The sequence below is a fragment of the Phalacrocorax carbo genome, chromosome 15 (assembly GCF_963921805.1).
Source record: "Phalacrocorax carbo chromosome 15, bPhaCar2.1, whole genome shotgun sequence".
Lineage (NCBI taxonomy): Eukaryota > Metazoa > Chordata > Aves > Suliformes > Phalacrocoracidae > Phalacrocorax > Phalacrocorax carbo.
Genome location: NC_087527.1, coordinates 16,475,571 through 16,499,347, shown reverse-complemented (window position 1 = coordinate 16,499,347; position 23,777 = coordinate 16,475,571). Strand labels below are relative to the sequence as shown.

General features: G+C 42.0%; 1 protein-coding gene across 1 annotated transcript in view; it reads left to right on the top strand.

Annotated features, from left to right (window-relative positions):
* MAPK1 (mitogen-activated protein kinase 1) overlaps positions 1–17,954 on the top strand; it is a 38,320-nt gene extending 20,366 nt beyond the window's left edge. Inside the window, exons 4-9 of the mRNA XM_064466592.1 lie at positions 5,188–5,304; positions 7,011–7,125; positions 7,701–7,832; positions 9,952–10,061; positions 10,792–10,919; positions 13,816–17,954. Coding sequence (XP_064322662.1) covers positions 5,188–5,304; positions 7,011–7,125; positions 7,701–7,832; positions 9,952–10,061; positions 10,792–10,908 — 591 coding nt within the window. The 3' untranslated portion in view covers positions 10,909–10,919; positions 13,816–17,954. The remainder of the gene's footprint in view (positions 1–5,187; positions 5,305–7,010; positions 7,126–7,700; positions 7,833–9,951; positions 10,062–10,791; positions 10,920–13,815) is intronic.
* Positions 17,955–23,777: the final 5,823 nt, after the last annotated feature.

The window sequence follows — 23,777 nt, the reverse complement described above, 5'->3', positions numbered from 1 at the left end:
ACAAGGAGACCAGGACTTCAAAGTATTTCTCTCCATATCAGGAAGAACTATTTAGCCTCGGTCTCCTCTGCTGGAAGATACTGCTAGAGGAAAAGCAAGAATACAACAGAATTTGGTAAAATTGTTAGTGGCATAGGGAGGGTCAGTAGAGAACGGTGGTTTTCTGTCTTTACCTATTAAAAATGCGGGGGGGTGGGGAATGAAAGGAGCAGGTGGCTGCGCTGAGTGAAAGGACATTGTAGTTAACTTTCAGTGTTGTTAAGCTGTGGAATTCGGTACCACAGAGCCCTGTAGATGTCACAGATAATGTGACTTAAAAAGACACCAGGCAAGTTAGCAGAAGAAAAAGCTGTTGAATGCTACCTCTGGTTTAGAGTCCCATGGCGGCAAATCCGTGGAAGATGAGAGAGACTAGCAGAGAAGCACTGGAGTATGTTCCCTTTTACACATCATGTTACGTATTTGCTGTTGGCCACTGATGGAACGAGATTTACATTACTTTGATCTGAGGTGGTATAACTGTGTTTGCATACTGTGTTGTACCCAATTACACATTGTTTTTCTAGTAGCTCTAGCTTTCTCATTTAAAAAAACAAAAAAACCAAACCAAAACCCAAACCTTTAAAAATGTAAACTAGTTGCTGCCTGCACACAATTTCAAGAAATGCCCTTGCTGTTCATACGCTGGTCAAGTCTAAATAGTGGCTACCCGATCAGTTTGCTTTACATTCCCGCTGCCACTTGTCAGCTTTTCCTAACGAACAGTACTGCTGCACTGGTCACCTCTGACTCCTGCTATGGGATTTCAGCAGCTGTTGTTGTATCAGATCCCTTCAAGGCTTTAACCCCTTAATGAAAGAAATGGAGTAAAATCTACAGTGACTGCTGATAGAAGCAGGAGAGAACTGGCTGAGTGTAGCTCTGTTATGTGTGATTAAAGGCAACAAAATAATAAAAGGCAATGTTTTAACACAAATAAGGTGGTCATGAAAAAGAAGGTAAGCAAAATAACACAATACGACATTAGTACCGTTCCAGTGCCTTTATAAGATTTTAAAACCGGCATGCAATATGTGCTTCCTAGGGCAGAATGTGCTAGTCTGTATGACAGAGCATATGCTTTTTCGTAACCTAAAGGGAACTCTGGGTTTGTGTTAACACTGCATCTAAAGTTTAAACAACGGAACTGAGAGAAGACTAGTACCTGTTAGGCCTTGTCTTGATGAATGCTGAGCTTGTACTAACTTGTTCCGTTTGGGGCCATTCCGCAAGTCTGTGTGCCAGCTATGTATGTGTGCGTGCTTTCAAAGGTGATTGTAGTACATAAACTCAAAACACAGCATACCGTGACAGTGAACAACTTAAAATCACCCTTCCAGAAGAAAGTTTGCTCATCTTTAGTGGTAATGCTGTTAGCTTCTTTCTTTCATGGTGTTACAAGAGCAAGCTGTTGATCTCTTCTGGAGCTCAGAGTTCTACAGGTTGTAACAAGAGCTCCTTCTTCCTTCTCCCTTCAACAGGGTCTTGACTTCTGGATCATAGATTCTATTTCCAGGAAAGAAATACATGAGTCTCTACTGACACAATCTGTCTGTGAACCCTATAGCTTGTCCTAAGCAGCTGAAAAGCTCAGGGCAGAACCTAAAGCTGTTTCTGTTTCCTTAGGCTATGCTACAGACTTAAATATGACTTACACATAGTTAATGAAAGTGTGTGAAAGTACGTCATTTGACTTAACTACTGTCTCTTGTTAAATATTTGCAGTGAAAGATTAGATTTGAGAGTCCATGAAAACTACAACCTTGGAATTTCTTTCCAGTGAGAGTCCTGGGTAATAAAGATACTAGTCTGTCCTTGCAGCCCGGCATCCTTCCCATGGATGAGATTAAAGTATACTGACACGCTACAGGCTGGAATATACTGTAAAATAGGATCTAACATTTTTAGAGATATTTTCATCTGCTTTCATGATTATCTGCATCCAATAATTTGACCTGTTTTGCAGTTTTGTAAATGACATAAGTTACATAAAAACAATCATGACCATATAATTTTCCTAGGCCAATGGCATTAATATTTCAGAAAATGAGGTCAAAGTTACTTTAAACAGATGCTCAATTAGTATGTTGCAGTGTCTTCAGTGTATCAGTTCACTCTAGCTGAGGATCTTCTACTTTGACTTGGTTAAAACATTAATGAACTATATCAATATTATTTATAAGTTGTGCTTTTCTGCCTACATAGGGAATACTCACAAGTATTAAACACCCAGGAATTGTTAGGTACTTCAGTGGGCTTGAAAGGAGGGTGATGAGAGAGGGTTTTTTCAAGGAAAACTGCAAGTTATTGTTTGCTTCAGGATTTTACTGATTACGCTAGACACACAGCTCTTTCAACTACTGTTTTATCATTAACAGCGAAACTTAATGGAAGGCTCTCCTTTTCCTTTTATACAAATAAACACATACACAGGCACACTAGTCAGCGATACAACCCCAGATGTTTCAGTGTATTAGTAGTGCTGTTGGGTGTCATTTCATTTGCTTAATAAATGTTCATATGTACATGATCCTCATAAGTCTTCCCATCTTCTTGATAGCTTCACCAATTTTAAGCCAACTCTGCTTAAAAAAAAAAACAAACAAAAACAACCACAAAACCACCCTGTTATAATTACTTTAGCCTTAAACGGAATTCCAATTAAAGTTTATAATTTATTGAATAGAGACAAGCAAGCAGCGCTGGATGTTTTAATGAAGTGGAAGCAAATATTTACGTAGGATGCTGGCATTTTATTTTTTTCATTTATTTAGTGGGGAGGTTATTCCTTTGCTCTTAGTACATCTGTTCCATCTCTCCAAGGCATGAAGGACTGACTGACATACCTAGGTCTTTCATTATGCAGTTTTTTTATTCTCTGCTATGACTTACTCAAAATGCCAAGAAAATTTTGCCTGTCATTACGTCGCTGTCACAGATCCTTTCTTCTTTTGCTTTAGTTCTGATCGAGAAGCCTACCTTCTTCTGTGCTTTGACTTTTGCCAGTTATTTTTTGAACAGGCATGGTGGGTTCAGGGTCCCCACCCCTACCCTCCCCAACAGGGTAGCTGCTTTCAGAGAGTTCTGTTGCCAGAGGCCAAGAGCTGTCTGCCCTCACCGGGGGACTGTGGGTCTCCTTGCGCCTGGAACTTCAGGCAGGACCTTGGCCTTTCTGGCTGCTCTTTCATTCTGCCCTGCTAATGCTGCTGCTCAGCTCTGCTGCTGGTGAAAACGCTGCTAACGGCCCAAAGCCTCTTTCTTGCAGCTTCAACCGGGATGCCTTTCTCACTAATGGTGTTTCTTCTTTTCTGCTTAACCTGTTTCTGCTCTAGCCGGCAGGGGCTCTTTGTCATTTTAATGAGCTCTCTTTGTCACTAATCTTCCTTTCCATCCCATGTGCGTTTTTCTGCTTGAGTTGAGAGGTTCACAGACACCTTCTTTAATTCAGTTCTTTCACCTCACTGTGGACCGGAGAGTGTCTGTCGTCTTTTGTCTTAATAATAACAAATCATAGCACTTTGCTTATGTGTAATACTGTAAATCTGCACCGAGTCTCTTCGCCTATAGTCTTACATGGCTTTTTTCTGAGGTTAGGCAGAAGAGGTTGCAGCGGTCTTGTCGGCCTGCATAATTATTTTCTGAAGTCCATAAAGCTGTCCTCTACAGTTTCTTCTCCTCTGTCTTTAGAGGAGGCTCTTCTGGTTATTTGTACGGAGTCTCTTTATGTAAGCTGCTAATTGCATGCAAGGCAGCTGCTCTGCTCCATGGCCTGGGAAAACCTTGACATGCTAAAGAGTTCCTTTTGGTTTTGTTTTCTAAGGATTCAGGGTCTGGGGGCGGTTTTTAGCATGTAGGTGAAGTCAGAGGAGTTATCCCATGCATCCTGGCTTATGAATGTCATCGTTGCCTTTTCTTCAGTCCCTCTGTTTAACTGTCAGCTGCTGAATCGTGTCTTTCAGATGTAGCTTTCAGTCGGCTGAATCACTTCTTCACTGATCTATCACTTGTTTCACCGGCTGTCCCTCCAGGAAGATAAAGGAGTAGGGTGCCAGGGTACAGTGAGGCTTCTGCGTTTTTGGCAGGATTAACCGTTACAGTCTTTATTGACTACAGCATGTTATTATTTACATTTTTAATATAATCAGTGTACACAATTAACTATCAGAGTAAACTGTTATAAAACGCATGCATCAGAGGAAGCTCCTGTTTGCTGCTCCTGTGGTTGGTGCCTTGTTTCCGAGAGTGCGTATTCTTCCATGCAAATACACATAGTGAGGAAATTAATCATTATCATAAACTGGTATTTGTTTGGTAGCAAAAGTGTATGAATCTGTCTAATGTGCCACTCAACAAGCGCGTCATTTACCTTTTGGAAGGTAAGAAAGGAACAGCTGATGTACTCTAGAACGCTGCCTTTCTTCGCATTTTCAGTTTTCTTAATCTCTCTGGAGAGAGGACACTAAATCACTCTGAAAGCCGTGGAGCCTCCTTACTGGAGCATAGCTGAAAACACTTTTTCCTTTTTCCGGAGCTCACTGGTCTAGATCAGAGTTTATTTTTCTTTTCACGGTTAGATAAAACTATTTTTCTGATGCAAGGTTGAGATTTTTAAGCTCATGCTTCCTTCGGCAATCTATAATCCCTCCAGTCTACCATTATCTCACGATTGGGTAGGATGTTTCTCGTGGAAAGATGCAGTTATGATGGTAGCTTTTCTAAAACGGGGTATTGAACTTTGCTACAAATGTGTTGGTCGGTAATTTTGTTTTCTGGAAATCTTAATCTCTTTCTACTTTCTGTTAAATTCCTGATACCAGGTTGGCGCAGTATATCTTGCCACATGTCTGGCAGAGAAGGTCTTAAGTGGAACATAAATTGTGCACCAGGAACATCTTTTTTTTTCCTGAACTGTTTGCTCTGCCTGGCCCCTGCATGGCCTAATCGTGTATTCTTTGTACTTACATCCAAAACATTTTGCTTTACCTTTGTGTAATAATTTGTTTCTGAAAACACAGGTTACCATCCCTGTATTTGTAGGTGTTACATCATGGGTTGGGGAACGGTGAATTAGCAGTGCTGTAGTACTGGAAGCTGTATGTCTAATGTCTAATATGCTTTTTATTTTTTTTCTAATTTCTTTAAAACCAGATTTGTGACTTTGGACTGGCTCGTGTTGCAGATCCAGATCATGATCACACAGGATTCTTGACAGAATATGTGGCCACACGTTGGTACAGGGCTCCTGAAATCATGCTGAATTCTAAGGTAGGAACCCCAGTGGGCTGCTATGGTGCTTCTCTTGCTGGTTATTCACTTGTCAGTACCAGTTTTGCTCCCCGCCTCTGTGTTTTTGGGATCAGAATGTGTGCATGGTCTTGTGGAAATGTGGTAGTGGATTTGCAATATAGCTACTGGCTTGCAATAACTTTAATTCCAGATACAATTATTGGGTACTATAACTGAGTAAACATGTGCATGAGCTCCCACATGTCCAGTTCCTTGCTAGTCATGAGACCTCCTTCCATCAAATGCTTTTCTGCAGAGCGGGACAGAAGTACTGGCAGTGAGAGTACGTTACTACTGTCTTCATCAAGGCTTGCAAATGTTGCCTTAATATTATCTTGACATCTTGATTTAGGTTTAGAATGTATAATGAGGGTGAATCTGATTCTGAAAGCATGTGATCTTTGTTGTGTGTCAATCTTAACTGCGTTCCCATAGTCTTAATGAAATCATCCCTTTGGGTTTTTTTTATACTTGGAATTATTCTTACGTTCTTCCCTGGCTGTTCTAAAGTGTATCCAGTCCCTGTATGGTGTGAGTAATGGGTACCCTTCATAACCTTTGCGTTAGTTTTTACAGCCATATGCTTGTTTACAAAGTACCTACGTGACATCTATGTCTGCATTTTATATTCCTCAAAGACTTGTTTCTGTAGGATTATTGCTTCATTGGTCACTGGGCTTGATTTGTTGTGGCGCTAGTGTGTCTAATGCGCTTCTAGAAAATAGTCATCTGATCGGTCGAGGTGTTTTTTTTTCCAGTTTTTTGTATTTTAAACTCACTTTGATGCCACAAACATGGGGCAATGTAACCTCCTTTCTGGATATCTACCTATGTTTATCAGCAGCTTTTACAAGAAAATATTTTGTGTGTTTCTTAAGAGGGTGGTCAGCTTACAATTCAGTGAAGTTCTTGGCTTTTGTCGGAAGCTCCCAGCTAATGGGAGAGGGCGTAGTGGGCAGGGGGCTATGGGAGAGCTAGGCAAGGGAGCTTGTGGGGCTGGGGCTTCTTGAGGTAAACTTGCCCCGGGTTACCCAGGCACTAGTATATAACCAGTGTGCTTCTGAATAAAAGCCCTTTCTTATGGCTAACACAGGTTATCCGTAGGCGTGAAGGTATGGCCATTTGTTCCATTATTCTTACATCCCAGCTGCTGTTGTTGGGCTTCTCTCATCACCTTTACAGCTCGCTTACCTGTTGTGTTTTACAGAGCAGCTAACCAACAGCCTGGTTTGCCCTTCCACCCAATTGATGCTGAAGGCTTCTTACTTGTGTGGTATTTAGATCCTGTTAGGAAGAAGGATGGCTTTTTTTCTGCGTGTGTTTAGCATACTGTTAGGAGCTATAGAATGAAGAAGAAAAGCTTGTTTCCAGAATTCAGTAATGTAAATTTGCTATAAAATTAGGGAGTCTTAAAAATTTGCGGTTGGTAATATGCTTAGCACAACTTAGAGAATCCTTTTGGAAAAGCGTATCTTGCATACTGCAGATCTTGCCACCCCGCTGAAGTAGTGTTTTGTTATACAATTGTTTCATTCTGTACAGAAAAATTAAGCAGCATGAACAAGCATGACTCATGTAAAAAAAAATATTTATTTGCTTGCGCTTTCAAAATTAACTAAAGTAACATGTTGCTGCAATTATGCAAAAATTTCTTTGACAAAAATGTGTTTCCACTTTACTCACAGGGTTACACCAAGTCTATTGACATCTGGTCAGTAGGCTGTATTCTGGCAGAGATGCTCTCCAACAGACCTATCTTTCCAGGAAAACACTACCTTGACCAACTTAACCATATCCTTGGTAAGCTTTATATGAAAGTAGCATTTCCGCATCCGTCTGTCTCTCTCCATCTCTTCTAACAACTGAATTGGTCTGGGTCCCACATTTCTCTTGTTGGTCAGTGTATAATGTATATATCTGTCAGTGTATCATCTGTTCCCTGTAGTTAGGGATTTCTTCAACAAATCAGTGATTTGGGGGGTGGCTAGAGGTTCCTTATCAACTTATTGACTACATTAGCAGGGATGTCTTTAAAACAAAATTAAAAAAAAAAAAAATTTAAAAGCTCAAATATACTAATAGGTCCAGGTCAAATTTTTAAAAAATTTCTATAGATATGCCACTTAATTGGATCCTTTAAACAGATTACTAATCATTAGAAAACTCAAATGTATTTGTTTATCTACAAGAAAAAAATAACGTGAACCTTTTTAGTAAAGGCTTCTACAAGAATTGTAAAGTATTCTGTACTCATTAAAATATTTAGTCTGAAATCTTCTTCTCAGCAGTTTTAATACTGAGTTTTAGCAAATGTGCTGTAACCATTTTAATGTGCTTTTCATAGAATGCAGACTGTTTGTATTTATTTTTTTTAGGAATACTTGGATCCCCTTCCCAAGAAGATTTGAATTGTATAATAAATTTAAAGGCCAGAAACTACTTGCTTTCCCTACCACACAAAAATAAGGTACCATGGAACAGGCTGTTTCCAAATGCTGACCCCAAAGGTATTTTATGCTCTATTATGTTGTATCAGATGTTCAGAAATGGAAATAAGCACCAGAAGTTAATGGCAGGATGGGATTTTAAAAACCACCCTAAGAAGTTACCTATATTGGAAATAGAACAGGCAGGTCCCTTAAAACAGTGGTATAAATCTGACATAAAATCATAAGCCAGCATGAAACCCTCGTACTAGCTTATCTTTTTAAAGCAAATTTTAGGAACTCTAAGATTACGTGTTGTGGTGTTGGATCTTTAACTTATGTGGAAAACATAAATCCTAACGTGTTATTGTCTTTGAAAGCATGATCCATCACAAGTACTGAACAGAGGCATTGGGTTTTGACATAGGCATCAAACTAATCTTGAACTTTGTTTCTAAAACCAGCTATGAGAGCGCTGCTCATTGAGCTTAGGATAGTTTGTGCAGCCTGCATGTCAGCTCTAGATCAAATGGGATAATTTCAATCGAAGTATGGGTCCATCGGCAGCATGAAAGGTTTAAATTTAACGGGTTAAAGAATTCCAGTTAGGGTAAGCGGAGCAAAAGATACAAAAGCAAGGAATGTGATAATTGTTGCCTTTCTTAACAAGGCTTTAGTAAAGGGTAAATATGATTTTGGTTTGCTGTAAAGCTATTAACTTGCCTTTTAAATTCTACCTCATACAGTGTAAGGGTGGTTGTGTTCACAGTACAGTGCTCTCTGACCTGCTCTGACACAATTCATAAGTCAGTTTTTAAAAAACTGATATGATAACTTAATCTTTGTGAATATGATCAGGTACCGAACTACCATGTAAAAGCTGGTTTCTGCAGGTGGAACCGTGCAGAGCTGGTTGTCCTTATGCAGAGAAACAGCAGTGATTTGTTCCGCTTTTATAATAGCGCTCATCAGTGTGAGAGTTTTTACCGTGGGCTCCTGACAGCTCAAATTGTAGCGATGCTGATACGCCTAGCTGCCGGGGGAACACAAAGTTTGCAGGACTTGTGCAACACCTTTTCATCTAAATCTGCAGAGTAGCTTCGACAGAGCAGTTTTTTCAAAAAGCTGTTTATCAATCATTTTGGTAAAAAGCATTGCGCATGACGGGCTGTGGCACGGAGCGAGCACGTGAGGTTCCAGTGTTCAGAAAACCACATCAAAATATTTCATGTTAATCACTGTGCAAGTTTGCAGCTTTTTCAAGCTGCCATTGACTGCCGTGGCAAAGTTCTGTCTCTTCTGCAGTGCCTGGCATGCGTCTTGTCCTGATGCAAAGCTACAGCTAGTTTACTGCAGTGAGAAGCCTCTGTTTTAAGTCCTGTGTCATAAACGATGTGGTGAGAAGAAATGGAATGGAATTTAGGATACTACATGTATCTTCAGGCCTCTCGCTACTATAATCATTCTGTTTTCTTGTCTTGGAGAAGGGAAATGTGTTACAGTCAAAGTCGCTGAACAATTGCAGAAACTCTGACTTGTAACGTTTGTCTAGAATGTCACCAGGCCTCGCTCTCTGTGTACTGGATCTCCAAGTTCTCAGGGGATTCTTTGCGAGTTGTCTTCAACAGATTTTACCTGAATCTCATGAATATGACTATATTTGCATCTTAGCTGGAGAGTATCTTCTCAGCTGCTAGATATGCTGTAATAGTTTGCTGTGATGATCTAGAACTCCTAATGACTTCTGGATGACATTTTTGCCATTAAACAGCCAGGTTTTCTTTTCAGAATAGAAACATACTCTTGATTATTTATTCATTTCAGAAAAGCTTTCCTTTGGTTTGAGTGAAGAAAAAGCCCAATCTATTTTATTTTTGCTGTGGTTAAAAGCAGATTATACCATAGGGCTCTCTGCCTTTCTTCCCTCGACACTCGTTCTGAGGCTGAAGGGCCTCCCTTGGACCAGATCGGGCCAAAGGCAACTGTAAGCGGGGAATGCCGACCAGATGGGCAGGCGAAGAGACGCTGCCCAAGTCACGGGAGGCAGTCTGCTGCTTCTCTGACTGCTACTGCTGAAGGTAGCACAAAGCTTAGGGTAGCCTGTATTGTCTGTGTCACATCGGTGTTTATAACATTTGGCACTTTGGAGTGTGTATTCAACTTTTGCTCACCTTTTTTTTTATTCCCCCCCCCCCCTTAGCACTTGATTTGTTGGATAAAATGTTGACCTTTAATCCTCATAAGCGGATTGAAGTCGAGCAAGCTTTAGCCCATCCGTATCTGGAGCAGTATTATGATCCAAGTGATGAGGTAAAGACACTGTTAAAATGTAAATGTTGATCAAATGATGCAACAGTTATTTTCTTCATTAGTTTAAGGACAGTGTTTCCACCGCTTTAACGGAGTTGATGAACGAATTGCATCAATTTACCAAAACTTTGTATTTCTCGTTCTGGTACAACACTTTGGAGGTGCAACATAAATAGATGCTAAGGTGTATCCTCCTGAAAATGGAACTTCTCAGCTCGCTGTGGTCTTGTTTCATAGCGTCCGAGATAAAGGAGCAGAATAACTGAGTTTGCCATCAGATTATGTATTTAAACCCCCCAAGTCTGAACTCACTGTAGTTTAGTGTACAGTTCTAACGAGGTTTCAGACTACTTCGGGTGAAGAAGTAGGGGAGGAGGAAGTAAGTTAGTTTTCCACAGGTATGTTTATTCTGAGAACAAATGTTCTCTTAACACAAATGTTTCAGATAACTTAGCATGTACCTGAAGAAAAATTATGAGCCGTGAACAAATATTTTAACTTGTGGTTTAGATTTTAATAGCTACTTGCTATGGTTTGATTTAAAATTTGGTAAACTAATATATATAAGCACACAAAGGACTAACCAAATGAGTTCTTCCTTGAAGGCTGCGCGGTATTAGGTGTTTTTGTGAAGTGCTTTTTCAGATTTTTCCCCCCATACACAGACTACATGATATTCAACAGAACAATAATATTTTGAAAAGTAATAATATTTCTTTTTATTATTAAGCCTGTAGCTGAAGCACCCTTCAAGTTTGATATGGAGTTGGATGACTTGCCGAAGGAAAAGCTGAAAGAACTGATTTTTGAGGAAACTGCTAGATTCCAGCCAGGATATCGATCTTAAATTGTGCATAGGTAAAGTCACAGCAATACCAAACCGCTTGGGCTGGGGGGAGTTCGGAGCTTTGTTACCGCTAGTGAAATGTAGAACTTGCCTGTTCCGTTGATAGGATAACGAGCTGTCAGAGGAGAACTTTGTGCTTATTCATTTGACCTCAGTCCTGGTCTGTTATTGAAGAAAGTGTAGTCTTGCCTACAGCATTGGAAGCGCCTACAGGGAACCCAGGCACTCGTCTGAGATGTTTACCTAGTTTTTAGGTTACATTTAAGGAGTAAGGATTACATTTAAATGGTGCTTCTCAGAATAAAGGCTACAGCAACACTTTGAAATGTAAATTTTATTCAAAAACATATTAAGGGGGTAATGTTCTTCATATATTACAGACTATTTTGTACGGCTTCAAATACTTATTAAAAAAATTCTTCCTTAAATGTAATGTACAGAGGAAAAATCTCTTAAATTATTTTAAAGGGCAGAAAAAAAACCCCATGAAGCTTCAGTATGATTTAACTTCAGTTTTAAGTACCTCTAAAATAGTGTGAGTAAATAAGAATGGGTATCTAAATATTCATAAATTAGTTACGATTAATCTTCCTAGTCTTTTGAAGATTTAAAATTTTAATTTAAAATGTCATGTACTGGTATTCACTCTGACTTTTTCTTTTAAATCGATGAACTTAACTGGCCTTCATAAGACACGAGGCTTGCAAGTCACAGGAGTTTCATAAAAAATTGGTCAAATACTGGCTTGAATAATTTTTGTAATACTTGTGAAACTTGCGTTATACAAATACTGTGAAGTATGAAAGTTTTGTGACTGGAAAAGGAAAACAGACCACAGAAGACAGACTGATCTCGATTGCCTGCTTTATGGTCTTTAAAGTAGTTTCTCTGCTGTTTTCCATGAACAGCAGCGATCTACACCCACCGATTCTTGGCAGTTCCAGCAGAAGGGTTAAGTTCTGAGCCAGTGACCTTCCCCACTGCAGGAAATTCACGGCTCTGATAGCAGTGTGTGGAAGCTTTGTTGCTTTGCGATAAGGAATAATGCTTCTGCACTAAAAATGGGATTTCAGTTTCTGCATTGCATATACCCCCAGTTTTTTATTTAATGATGAATTCCTAGGAAAGAAAGAAGAGCTGAGGAAACTTTTGAAAATACAGTTTTTACTTAAATAGGTGTCGTGGTTTAACCCCAGCCGGCAACTAAGCCCCATCCAGCCACTTGCTCACGCGCACACACACCCACACACACCCCGGTGGGATGGGGGAGAGAATCAGGAGGGTAAAGTGAGAAAGCTCGTGGGTTGAGATAAAGAGAGTTTAACAGGGAAAGCAAAAGCCGTGCACACAGGCAAAGCAAAACAAGGAGGTCATTCACTGCTTCCCACGGGCAGGCAGGTGTTCAGCCATCCCCAGGAGAGCAGGGCTCCGTCACATCTAACGGTGACTCGGGAAGGCAAATGGCACCACCCCGAACACCCCCCTCTTCCACCTTCTTCCCCCAGCTCTATACGCTGAGCATGGCGCCATACGGTGTGGGTCAGTCGGGGTCAGCTGTCCCGGCCGTGTTTTGCACCCCCAGCCACTCGCTGGTGGGGTGAGGAGCAGAAAAGGCCTTGGCTCTGGGTGAGCCCTGCTCACCAGGACTGAAAACATCCCTGGGTTATCAGTGCTGTCTCCAGCACAAATCCAGAACGCAGCCCCATGCTAGCCACGGTGGAGAAAATTAACTCCATCCCAAGCGGAACCAGCACAATAGGGTAACTTCTGTTGCTGCTGGCTTGAATATTCACATGTACAGAAGTTCACAAATGAGGTCATTTTGATCTTTTAATACTGTATTTTGTTTGTTTAAGCTTACTAGCTAACATCTGAAACTTTTTAATAATCAAAAATTATGTAAACCTGAGGTTCACACATCTGGTTCTTACTATTAGCTGGGTGTTGCCAACAGAACCAGACCTGGGCCACAGGAGCTTGCACGGTGCTTCTTCCCCATCTGTATTTTCTAAAGCTAATTCCATATGAGGGGCTAGCAGTACATGTACACGTTCTGGAAGGAGATGGCATACATTTTTAGGAGTATAGGCCATAGTATGAAGGAAGGGAGAGCAAATAGCCAATGTTGCAGTAAATTGTAGTGTATGATCTCTTCTGCTTGCCTCTTTGCCCAGACCATACTTAACCTAGGTTGTATTAGGGATTAAGGGATAAAGGGATCAGGGATAAAGATATCAGGGATCTGGTGCTAACAGGAACTTCTGGTTTGCTAAAAATGTTACCTTTAAATGATCCTATGAAGAGTCGATTTGGCTGACACGATACTGAGAATTAAATACTGTACTCTGCCTAATAATGATACGCTGGTAGTTTGTCCTGGTCATTTGTGGTCAGAATTATTAGCTGCTCCACGGCACAACAGTTTAAGCATAAGTAGTTGGCATCCTGGTGAAGGCCAGTCCCCAGGAATTGGCTTAAAAGGGACAGTAATGTTCTCTTTCTGCGCGTTTCTGCTCCCGCTGCACGCCCCTGCACGCCCCCGGGCTTCCTCAGCTACCTCCTCTGTGTGTTATTTCCTGGGATTCAAAACTTCCCCCTCGACTGTAGCTTTGGAACTGAGAAGCAATGTGAAACCAACAGATTCTTCAGCTGACCAAATAACGTTGTACTTCAGTCACTAGTTATGATTTATCTTCCTAATCTTTTGGAGATTTAAAATCTTAACATGTAACGTACTGATATTCACTGCCTGACTTTTTTTTTTTATTTTGACATGTGTTGGTACTGCTGTCTCTGACTCGCAGTAACCACAGCGTACATAAAGTGCAGCAATAGGAAAGTATGCTTGTTTTAAAAGGTGATGTTAAAACTTTCTTCACTGAAATGTGTCTCTGCTCTCTCTTGTAGGACAAGGACTTAAAGGACTGGGCATGCTCAAACGTTGCTGTTCCTCTTCCCAGTTCTTTATTGTTGGTCATGTCTTGTGGCCTCTCTCAGCTTATCCACTAACTCCTTTGAGCCATTCAGGAGGGCAGTTCCTGGTAGTTTTGGCTTCTCATGCTTTCAATGAATCTTTTAAGCCTGAAGAATTGTAATTGACACTCCTATGCGTAATGCCCATTGTTGACCTGTCGCAGTACTGTACTGTAAGTGCACCTACTGCTGGCCGTATTTTAACTGCTTGCTTTCTGGTTTGAAAGATGCAGTGGTTCCTTTCACTCCTGGATCAATATCCAAGAAGATAATTCATTAACCTGTAAGAAGTTTACACCATGAACTATGTTTTTCTGACTTTACTGAAGTCGCTGGCGTTTTTTTAGAAAAGCTACTATTCAGGGCACTTTAAGTCAGTGACATCCCAGATTTTGTTTTGCACTTCCTTTTTAAATAGAAATGGTTAGCATCCAGCGGAGTTTATACCATTATGCTATGGATTCCAGCATAAGTCGTGTTCATGTTAATCTTGCTTATGCACTTGTTTGGGTGTCCTGTGCTGTACATACAGGTATTCTATACAGCATAAGAGCCACATAGGAACCCAACTTAATTGAATTCATCTAAGAAACATTTTTTTCCACATATTGACAAAATTTGTACCTTTTTCTCCCTGCCTTTTCTAAAAGAGAACATTTAAAGTTTAACCACATTGGAGGCGTAGCACTTCCAAAGTTCATACCGTGTAGTAGTGTTTGAGACCCGTGCAAAGAGAATGAGCGGCAGCTCGCCAGCTTACACGTACTCACCGTGTGGTGGAAGATTAACAAAGAACATGACGGCACGATGACCTCGTGGTGAGTGCTTTTCTCTGTGAAAGGCATCCGTATGTGGTGGCAAGTGAGAAACCAAAGTACGGTGTTACTAAACCGAGTCTGCACACTGCATACCAGTGAAACGCTCCAAACGAGGATTGGTAGTTCTTACATTTGAATCTAATCACTGATGTTGAGAAATCTTGCAGAGAGGAACACTGCATCTTTAAATGAGAAAGTTTGATTTTACTTTGCTCCTACAGCATGTCAGCATCTCAAGTTCATTTCTTGCAACCTACACTATGGTGATTTGTAATCAAGCCTCCATGAGCTCGTGACATGAAGTACTGTTCTGTTGTCAAGTACTATCAAACTTTTCTGATAATGCTGAGTTAGGACAACCAAACAAAGCTAGCACTAAATAATGTTTAAAATTGTATACCTTTTAATGATCTTTTCAAGTATTTGTTACTGAAATTGTATAATGTGGAGTTTACTAGGTGTTATGTTCCAGTGCAGTGCCTCCTTTTCTTTCCCCACTGCTCTCTGTGGTGAGAAATTTGCCTTGTTTAAAACAATTACTGTGCCCTCGCATGACTGTTAAAGCTTTCTGTGCAAAGATGATTGTCTAAGTGCCACATGCCTATGATTGAGAAGAAAAATAATCTATTGTTACCTCTGAGTTGTGTTCAACTGAAATGCTATTCAACAAATAATTTAGGAAAAATAGTTCTATTTTTAGCTTTTCATATCTCTGCTGTCTTTTTCTCATTTTATTTTGGCAGCAGTGAAGAATGGATTGTATAAAGACTGCTTGCTAATATGAACAAAATGCACTTGTAATTCCTGGAAATAAATTTAAATCTTATATCTTCACATTAACATTAAGAATTAGTTTTTGGTTTCCTCTTGGGTAATGTGTTTGAACGGAAATCAGGTTCAATTGCTACTGTAGTATATAAGGATGCTTGCTGGTTAATAACTCCAGGCTTCCTCATACCATTTAGTCTGCTCTTCAAAGACACCTAGAAAGCCATTAACCTAGACTTCAATAGATAAGGGTGCTTACAAGATTCCATTTCAAGATTTTCTTTTTCCTATAGCTTAAGTGTTAGTCTGCCAAAACTAATTTTTAATAAGCAAGGGTTCATCATTAAAGGGCATTTTCTACAAGGAAGCTCCTGTGGTACATAAATCTGTTGCGGGGAACACATGAGGAGCATTGTCAGGACGCTGCACGGGTGATCGCTGAGTTGTGGTATGGAACCTATGCTACAAACATTTCTATAGAAATATGCACTTGACTGTTGATACCAGTGTAGAAGTTTCTCTTGACATTTCTACACATCTTTACCAAAATGCTTTTCTCTCTCAGTTTTGAAAAGTTTGAAAAGATTTCTAGAATCTCTGCTACTTGTACGATCATCGTTACTACAGGAATCATTTTTGGCATGGTTGGAAAGATGACTGTTACTGAAATCAGTTTGTAATGCCTCAGTTTTAATTTATTAAGGAAGAACTTTGGCAGCTGACTTCATCCTTCTCTTTCCCAGCTCTTCTTTTTAATACTTTCTTTAATTTTGCGTTTGGGGGAGGTGCAGACTCACCCTTGCATTCTGTCTCTCGGAGCGAGAAGCCGAGGGTTTGCTTTGCCTAACATCCGGTGCTTTCAGGCTTCCTTCCTTAGCTAATCTCGCTGACTCCAGTTGGCATCCATCAGTAGCAGTGACCACCTTCACCGGTCTTTTACTGAATGCGGTAAACGTTGCTGGGTTGAATTTGTTGACGCGTCAAATGCAGAAGCATGAATTTTTTTTGTCAGATTTTGAAAACAGTTTAAAAGAAGGTGCCTATAACAACACTGTGTTAGGTCGGTTATTTCATCATTTTACCTTGATTTTTTTTTTTAACGTAGCTTTTATATTTTAGAGCGGAGAACAGCAACTCTTAATCGAAGCAGCACGCATATTTCATGGTAAAGATGTTTTGGGAATAAGGAATGTAAACAGTTCACTGTCAAAAACATTCCAACCTTACAGCTACGAAAAATATGCAAACATCAGATTCTCACGGACGCTTTGGCAAACAAGCGTCCTGCTCTGCTGTCCTGGCTGTCGCCAGACTCTTCCTCATCCAAACCACACGTTGTATCAAATCCGAAGTGTACGACACACTACATGGGCTGAGCGGTGTGGTGCGCTGGGAGCTTTCGGGAGTAGCGGTGATGATGTAACTCAGCAGTGGCCAAATGAAACCCGAGGAGTTGAGCGTGGCTTTCCTTACGGAACGGGAAAAAGCAAAACCTGTTGTTGCTGCCCACTGTAATATGCTACGATATATTTATACCATGTCGAAGTTGTTTGCTGAGCAACTGTACTATAGAGTTAAACTTTATTAATATATATTTGCTTATGTTAGTGTAGTTTATATAGTCCTTGGTTATTGATAAATTTATTGTGTTGTTACAGCACAGTGATATGGTATAAATATAGGTCTATACATACACACCATATACTCATGAATCTGGTCCCTCGCATAGTACTTTTATATTTGTACAGCAATGTCTTCAAGCAATCCCAGATTTTAGGGGAAATATTTTTGTAAATGTAGTGGTTTAAACAAAGAAGTCCAAACAATCCTTTTACTAAGTTTTAAATACATTTGTGGTTCAAAATGGTTTCGTTAACAATTGAAATCAAGACACTAAATTAGTGAAAAGTGCACATTAGTAAAGTGAGGCTTACAATGGTTTTTGTAGCGTGTGCTGTGATCAAACTAAGCGAAGCATTGGAGGAAGTGTGAAAGTCGGACTACCTTTGTAAATCTAGAACAAACTTCTAAAGGTTGCAGCTGGTTTACTTACTATTGTTGCCTTTTCTTGTGTTGTATCAGTGTAGAGCACTCTTAAAATACTCAAACTGCTTTGTCTTTGCTTTGTACTGTTGGTGCCTTCTTAGTCATGTACCCCACGAGTCCTGCATAGCTAATTTAGTTAATGGTAAGTTTAAAATAAAGCAAAGGAAGATTTTATTAAGAAAACAAATCATTTTCTGTATGTTCTTATTCATTGTAACAATTAAACGTTTATATTGTGACGGATTTGTGATTTGGTTAATCTGTATAGATCAATTGTAAGTAGCAAAGGTTTATATTTCGTCTTATTCTTTTGATGTTGTAAACGTATGTGATTTTCTTTTTTAAATCAGGTAACTTAATGTTCTGTTTTGTTTTCGGCATCTGAATCTTGTAAAAACAAATGCAAAGAAAATCATTAAATTGTGTCCCTGTATTACCAAATCGGCATAGTACTGTGCATGTGTAGAATGACTGGAATCTTGCTTCCAAATGAACTGCTGTTTAATGAACCATAAATACGCCGCTGTGTTACGTTAGCTTAGCTGAAAAATGAGTCGCTTGACCGCCACGGTAGTGAGCAGCCTACACTGGGTGTTTAAGCACTCCAGCGTGCTCGTTCCACTGTGCGATCGTACCGGCTTGAAATGAAATGAGGGAAGGCATCTGAACATCCGCAGGTGAAGCTTCTTTGTAGACAGGCAGAGCAGAAGTGTTTCATCTTTGGTGCAAGGAGGTTGTGAAATCATCGGTGTTTTGAACTGTTGTGCACAGAGTGATGCAAGTAGATCCCGGTGTAGCTGATGATTCACAGGCGCTTTGACACTCTCTGTATTGCTATTCAAACAGCTATCGCCCTGTTCCCCCTTGAGAGTAATTACCTGAGTGATCCTTGGAGACCAAATGTTTTCATTTTGCTACAAGAAGGTTTTTCTCAGGCCAGGGGTTTGAAATGTGTGATTTCCGGGAGCAACACAAGTAAGCTTACATTGCCGTAATGGGCTTTTAAGGATGTCTTTTTAGGCTTAAAATCGGACCGTGCCAAAGAACTGAACTCTTAAAAGGTGTAGTTGGATAACGGCAGCTAGAAACTTCTCTAATTGATATGAAAACATAGAGAATGTGACCTGAAACTAAGGACAGCTTAGCCATAACTGACAGGTCTGTAAGAGCGCTGAGTGCTGGCATGTTAAGACTCGCCTCTCCATCCCTTCTTTGGCCCTCGCAGCAGAGCGTGTAACTTCCACCCCCCAATAATGTTGCAGAAGTTTGCTTCTGCCATGGATGGGTTTATGTGTGTTCTTACTTTTCGTTGACGGTAGCTGCCTCTCGCTGTCTTTGTTCCCTCCAGCAGAACGCTGTGTTCACCATAGCGCATGCCTCAGTGCGTCACTCCGAGGTGTGGCTACGCTGCAGCTTGTCTCCGTGGAGCTTTCGACAGGCTACTGATTGACCTCACGCTCTTGTAATCCTTGCTTAAGCAGGGTTAGTTTGAAATACTGTGCAGACTTCCTGCATTTCACCAGAACTGGGCACTGATCCTCTCCATCTGTGAGCTTCAAGTATAACGGGTGCTCTTAACCCGCCGGAGCGAAGGATGGCAGAGATGGGTGCTTGGCGCTGGGTGCGGGTCGTGGCGCGTGTGGGCTGGGCTGCCTCGGCGAGAGCCCCCGGGCGCGCTGGAAGCCGAGCCGCCCGCGCAGGGGAGGCAGCGCGCTCTGATGCTCGGGAGGGCTGTGGGGAGCTGCTGCCGAGCGCAAGCCCTGCTTCATTGGAAGAGGGGCTAGTGCAGGTTTGACAGCATCGAGCTCTGTAGAGCTCTGACCCCATGGCTTTCTCTGTAGACCAAAGGTGCCAGCTTCTGCGTTCACGTATTTAATTTTCAGTTTTTCTTTCTACTAAATTGCCTATAGGTAACGCTTGACAAGCCTGAAAAATAAGAAAAACATTTGAGGCATGTAGAAGACTTAAACTTCGTTGCATCAATACATGCTATGGCTCATGGAAGGTATCTTGCTCCGCTGCATCTTTTCACCACGCATGGAACTCTTCAGCTAGCTTCCGAAGAGCTCTAGAGCTTGAGCTCGGGCTCCGAGGGCGGCGTCGGTGAGTCTGCGGGACAGCGCTAGGGGTGGCCAACGTTCACGTCCTCATGGGAAACGTGGCCCCGCGCACGCGGCGTTCCTGGGAAGGCTCGTCTTGGGAGTCAGGTACGAGAACTGGTCTGTGCCGCACTCTTTCCCTTTGCCAGTTACTCACGCTGATGACTTCCCTTCGGGTGTTTTCCAGACCTCCGCCCTTTTTTTTTTTTCCAGTAGATCTTGTTATTGATAATTTCCTTTTCTCTTTGTCTTTCTACTCAAAGTGAGTCTAAACAAGTCCCACTAGTTACAAAAATCTTTCTTCTACGTCATTATTGAGCTTTTTGATGGTAAATGCAGATTAATGATCCCATTAGTTAAAACTGATGTAAATCCAGCGAGGAGGGAAGCAAGCAAGACTCTTCCTGCAGGGAGCGCAGCACGCAACCTGGCAGCTGTATGTGGGTTCCTGGGAAGGCAATATAAAATCAGGTGGAAGGAACAGCGTGGAACAGCGCGTTTGGCTAAGATGTGGCATGAAACTGGTTCCAGTGGGTTTCTCTGCTGCTGCTTGTGGGGACTTCTGCAGTCCCTGGTTCAGGCTTTTCTCTTTTTTACTCAAAATCTTTAAATACCTTGTGAATAGTGAAACTTCCTGCTACTTCCCTAAAATTGCCTCTCATCTTCCTCTCAACACACATACCCATTTTTGCTGAAGTTCCTTCCCTTTCCATCTAATTAATCAGTGCAGCAGAGAAAGGTGTGATCCTTCTAGCTTTTCATTTTACTTGGTACAGAGGTAGCTAATGTTTGTACATGAAGGCTGAAAAAAGGAGCCCTGAAGTATTCTATTTCTGATTTCCCAAAAAAAGAGCAAGAAACACCTGCACAGCATGTTGGGTTGGCAGCGTTTTCTCATCCAAAAATTCAGAGCTAAGGAGTGCTTTCGTTTTTCTCGTGAGCCTTTCCGTGAGGTTGCGCGACACTGGGCTGTATTAGCTGTCAACTGAAGTACTGCTGCTCCGTGCCTCCTTCCCCTGCTGCTTGGCTGGGCTGATCTCGCTGAGTTACCGTCCTCCAGCGACGCTTCTCTTCCTCAGGGTTTCACACTTCCCACGCTGGTGTTTCGCTCCAAAGTCCTTTGACTGCTCTGACTGACTCGACTTCGTGGCTTTGCTCTTTATCATGCGTGGCTGTCAATTACCTGCAGCCTCGCAGCTCAACTTTTGTTGCTGTCTGAGTTTTTTTTCTTCTGTAAAGCTGCGCCAAGGACACAGCCACGCTTTGCCCAGCTGGGCCCTGGCCCAGGCAGCTGCTCCGGGGCCGCTGGCTTCGGGAGAAAGTGTGGTAGCGCGGAGCGGCTCCTCTCCTGCCGGCAGCCGCTGCAGCGCCCGGGATGGCGCCGACCAAGGTGTTGCGCAGCGTAGTGGTCTGTTCATTGCACCGTACGATTCCACCTGACCTTGAACACACAACCCAGAAATAGCAATGGAAAATTTCAGTCTCTCTAGCCATGATGCATGCTTCAGCACGTCTGAAAAATCTTTCAAAATTCAGGCTTTTCCAGCAAAAAATAACAAAACCCAAAGCTGTAAGGGAATGCCATAGACATTTTTAAAAGTTCTATTACTAAAAAACTTGAGATGCACCTTTTAGGATTTTTTTTTTTTGTTAGGTCCAAGACTGAATGGCTTTTTCTGAAGATGTTTTTCTGCCTTAAATCTGCAAATGCGAAATGCTGAATATTCAGAATTTTGGCTTGAGAGTTACTGAACTGATGATGTCACAAGGGAGCTGAACAATTCAGGGGAAGGTTTTTTTACCCAAGCCTTTCTCCTAGTTCACCTTTAATTTCAACAGCTAGTACTTAAACGGAGATTTTTGACTAAAAAACCCTTCCTATATTACTGGAAGTGTTAAAACTCATAAGTATTCTAACTTCTGGTTGAGACATCAGAGACGCAAGAGTTCAAACTTTAGACATCTGAATGCATTCTGTGTTTTTAAGAAGCTTTTCGTTAGTTTCTGTACGTGCATAGCCTTTAGCAGGCTTTTGACTAGCTATGCCGCGGGTGTGGAGGAACACGGGCTTCTGCGGGGCAGCTTACTCAGAAACGCTTGATTTGTTGATGTCGCTGCAGCCACGCGTGCTCGTGCCGCGTTTGCTCCCACACGCAGCGTTTAAGGGGAAGAACCCAACCTGTGGTCATTTCCTAAGAATTCTTTTGTAGCTAAATGTAATTTATAAACTTGTTTTTGAGGGTATGTTTGGTATTTGGGGAGAACTGTATTCAGCTGTTTTTACAGCTGACTTGGTGACGTTTCTCTAAGGATAATACGCTGCTGTTCCAGCGTGGCGAAGGTCTGCATAATTCATGTGTGCTCCACTTAACCGCTGGTTTCTTCTTGTGACAATGGCGTTGTACCAAAGGCAATACATCCTGTGTGTAGTTAGTAGTGGAAATAGTTATTACTCTGCAGCTTTTATTTGCATGGTCTCTCCAGCAGTTGCCACTAGCACGGATCGTGTGCGCTGACCATTGCTCCGGGCTATTGAAGATGTCGGGGGGGGTCAGGGAGGGGTCCTGAATAACACTTGTGTGCTTTCTGGGAGCTGCTGCTGTACGCTGAAGCAGAAAACGGTTGCACCTGATGCTGCATTAAGCGTATTTTCTTCTGAGTCTTATCATCAGAATGCATCTAGACGTAGGGTGTTTCTCCGGCATTGCTCCTCCACAGTTTTTCCTCTTGAGAAAGGCCCAGGCTCAACACCAGCACTGTTAGAGCCAAGGATTATAAGAGAGCAGAAGGGCTTGGTATTTTTCTCTGCTTGATTTTTGGGATTCTGCTAAGCTATGCTGAGCCTTATTAGAGCACGGCACTGTAAAAAGACTTGTGGAATGCTGCAACTGGTTTTGCTCACCAACCGCTGAACTGGAGCCCAGATCAGACTGCGCAGGCCACGTGCAGCGTATGGGAACTCTCTAGTTCTGTCCCTCGTGGCCCCCCAGTAGCGATTCTGCGCTGCTGGCTCTGCAGGTCAACCCGTCCTGGATAACCTCCCCCTAAACGAGGGGAGCTTTGTTTTTCCTTTCTGGGTGCTCAAAAGCACAAGACACTAAGACAGCTGCCTCCCCACCACTTGCGTTTGACTGCTCGTGTGTAGTATTCATCATACTGAAGTGTCTCTACAAAAATTTTTATGCTGTAGAACTAGCAGGGCTGAAGAACTTGCTCTTCTCAACGTGTATGTTCCTCCTCGCTTTCAAAGTCTATAGAAAAATACCTACTTTCAGTTATAACTTAACAGCTTTTCTGCGTTCTCTGTGCACATTTTCTCTGCTGCCTCCTACTCTTCCTAGATGTGACTTATTTTACTGCTAATGGTGTTATAAAAGCTGTAGTACTGCAGGTGTCATGTGGTAACTTGTAAATAAAACTACTGTAAACACATGGTCAAGTTATTTGTGGTGCTGCTCTGTAAACGTGTGACGCGCCCCACTGCAAACCCTGACTGCGCTTTCCTGAAGGACCTGCACGTTGTGCCGAGTGATCAGAAAGCAGGTGTCTGTGCCTTCTATGAGAAACCTCTCGGCGACTTCCCTCCACAGCCGTCTGGGCCTGGTAACGAGAGCCAGGCAACTCCAGCGTCGACAGCAGTTACTCCTGGGCAGCAACGCCGCAACAGAATTTGCTAGATGACAGCAGACCAACGCTTACATCAGACTGATTGCCAGTGCAGCAGTCATACATTTTAATGTACAGATCTCTCACAATTTCCATAGCAAGTAGAGAACACAAGATTAGTTACGGTTGGAAGCTGTTGCTGTGGTAGCGTTTTGCCCTTGGAGCCCATCGGCTCTAGCAAAGCACTGACTATCTCCTCTCCAACAGAGGGTGGTGGAAAATAGCGGAAGAAGTCTGACGCGTGCAGCGAGCACGGAGCGCTATGTCGTAGTGAAAAACCCAGACAGGCTGCTGTGCTGCGGCCGGCGGGCCGGCTGCGGGGTGCGCAGGCAGGGGGCTCTCACCAGCGCTCCCCCTCTCGCCTAGGAAACAGTCCTGAGGAGAGCTAACGAGCAGGCGGGTGCTAAGCTCTTCAGAGCAATTTGCCTTCGTGCATGCGTGTTGGGGAGGGCCTGTTGGTCAGTGTAGCAGTGGGTAAATGTTAATGTGTAAGGGTTTT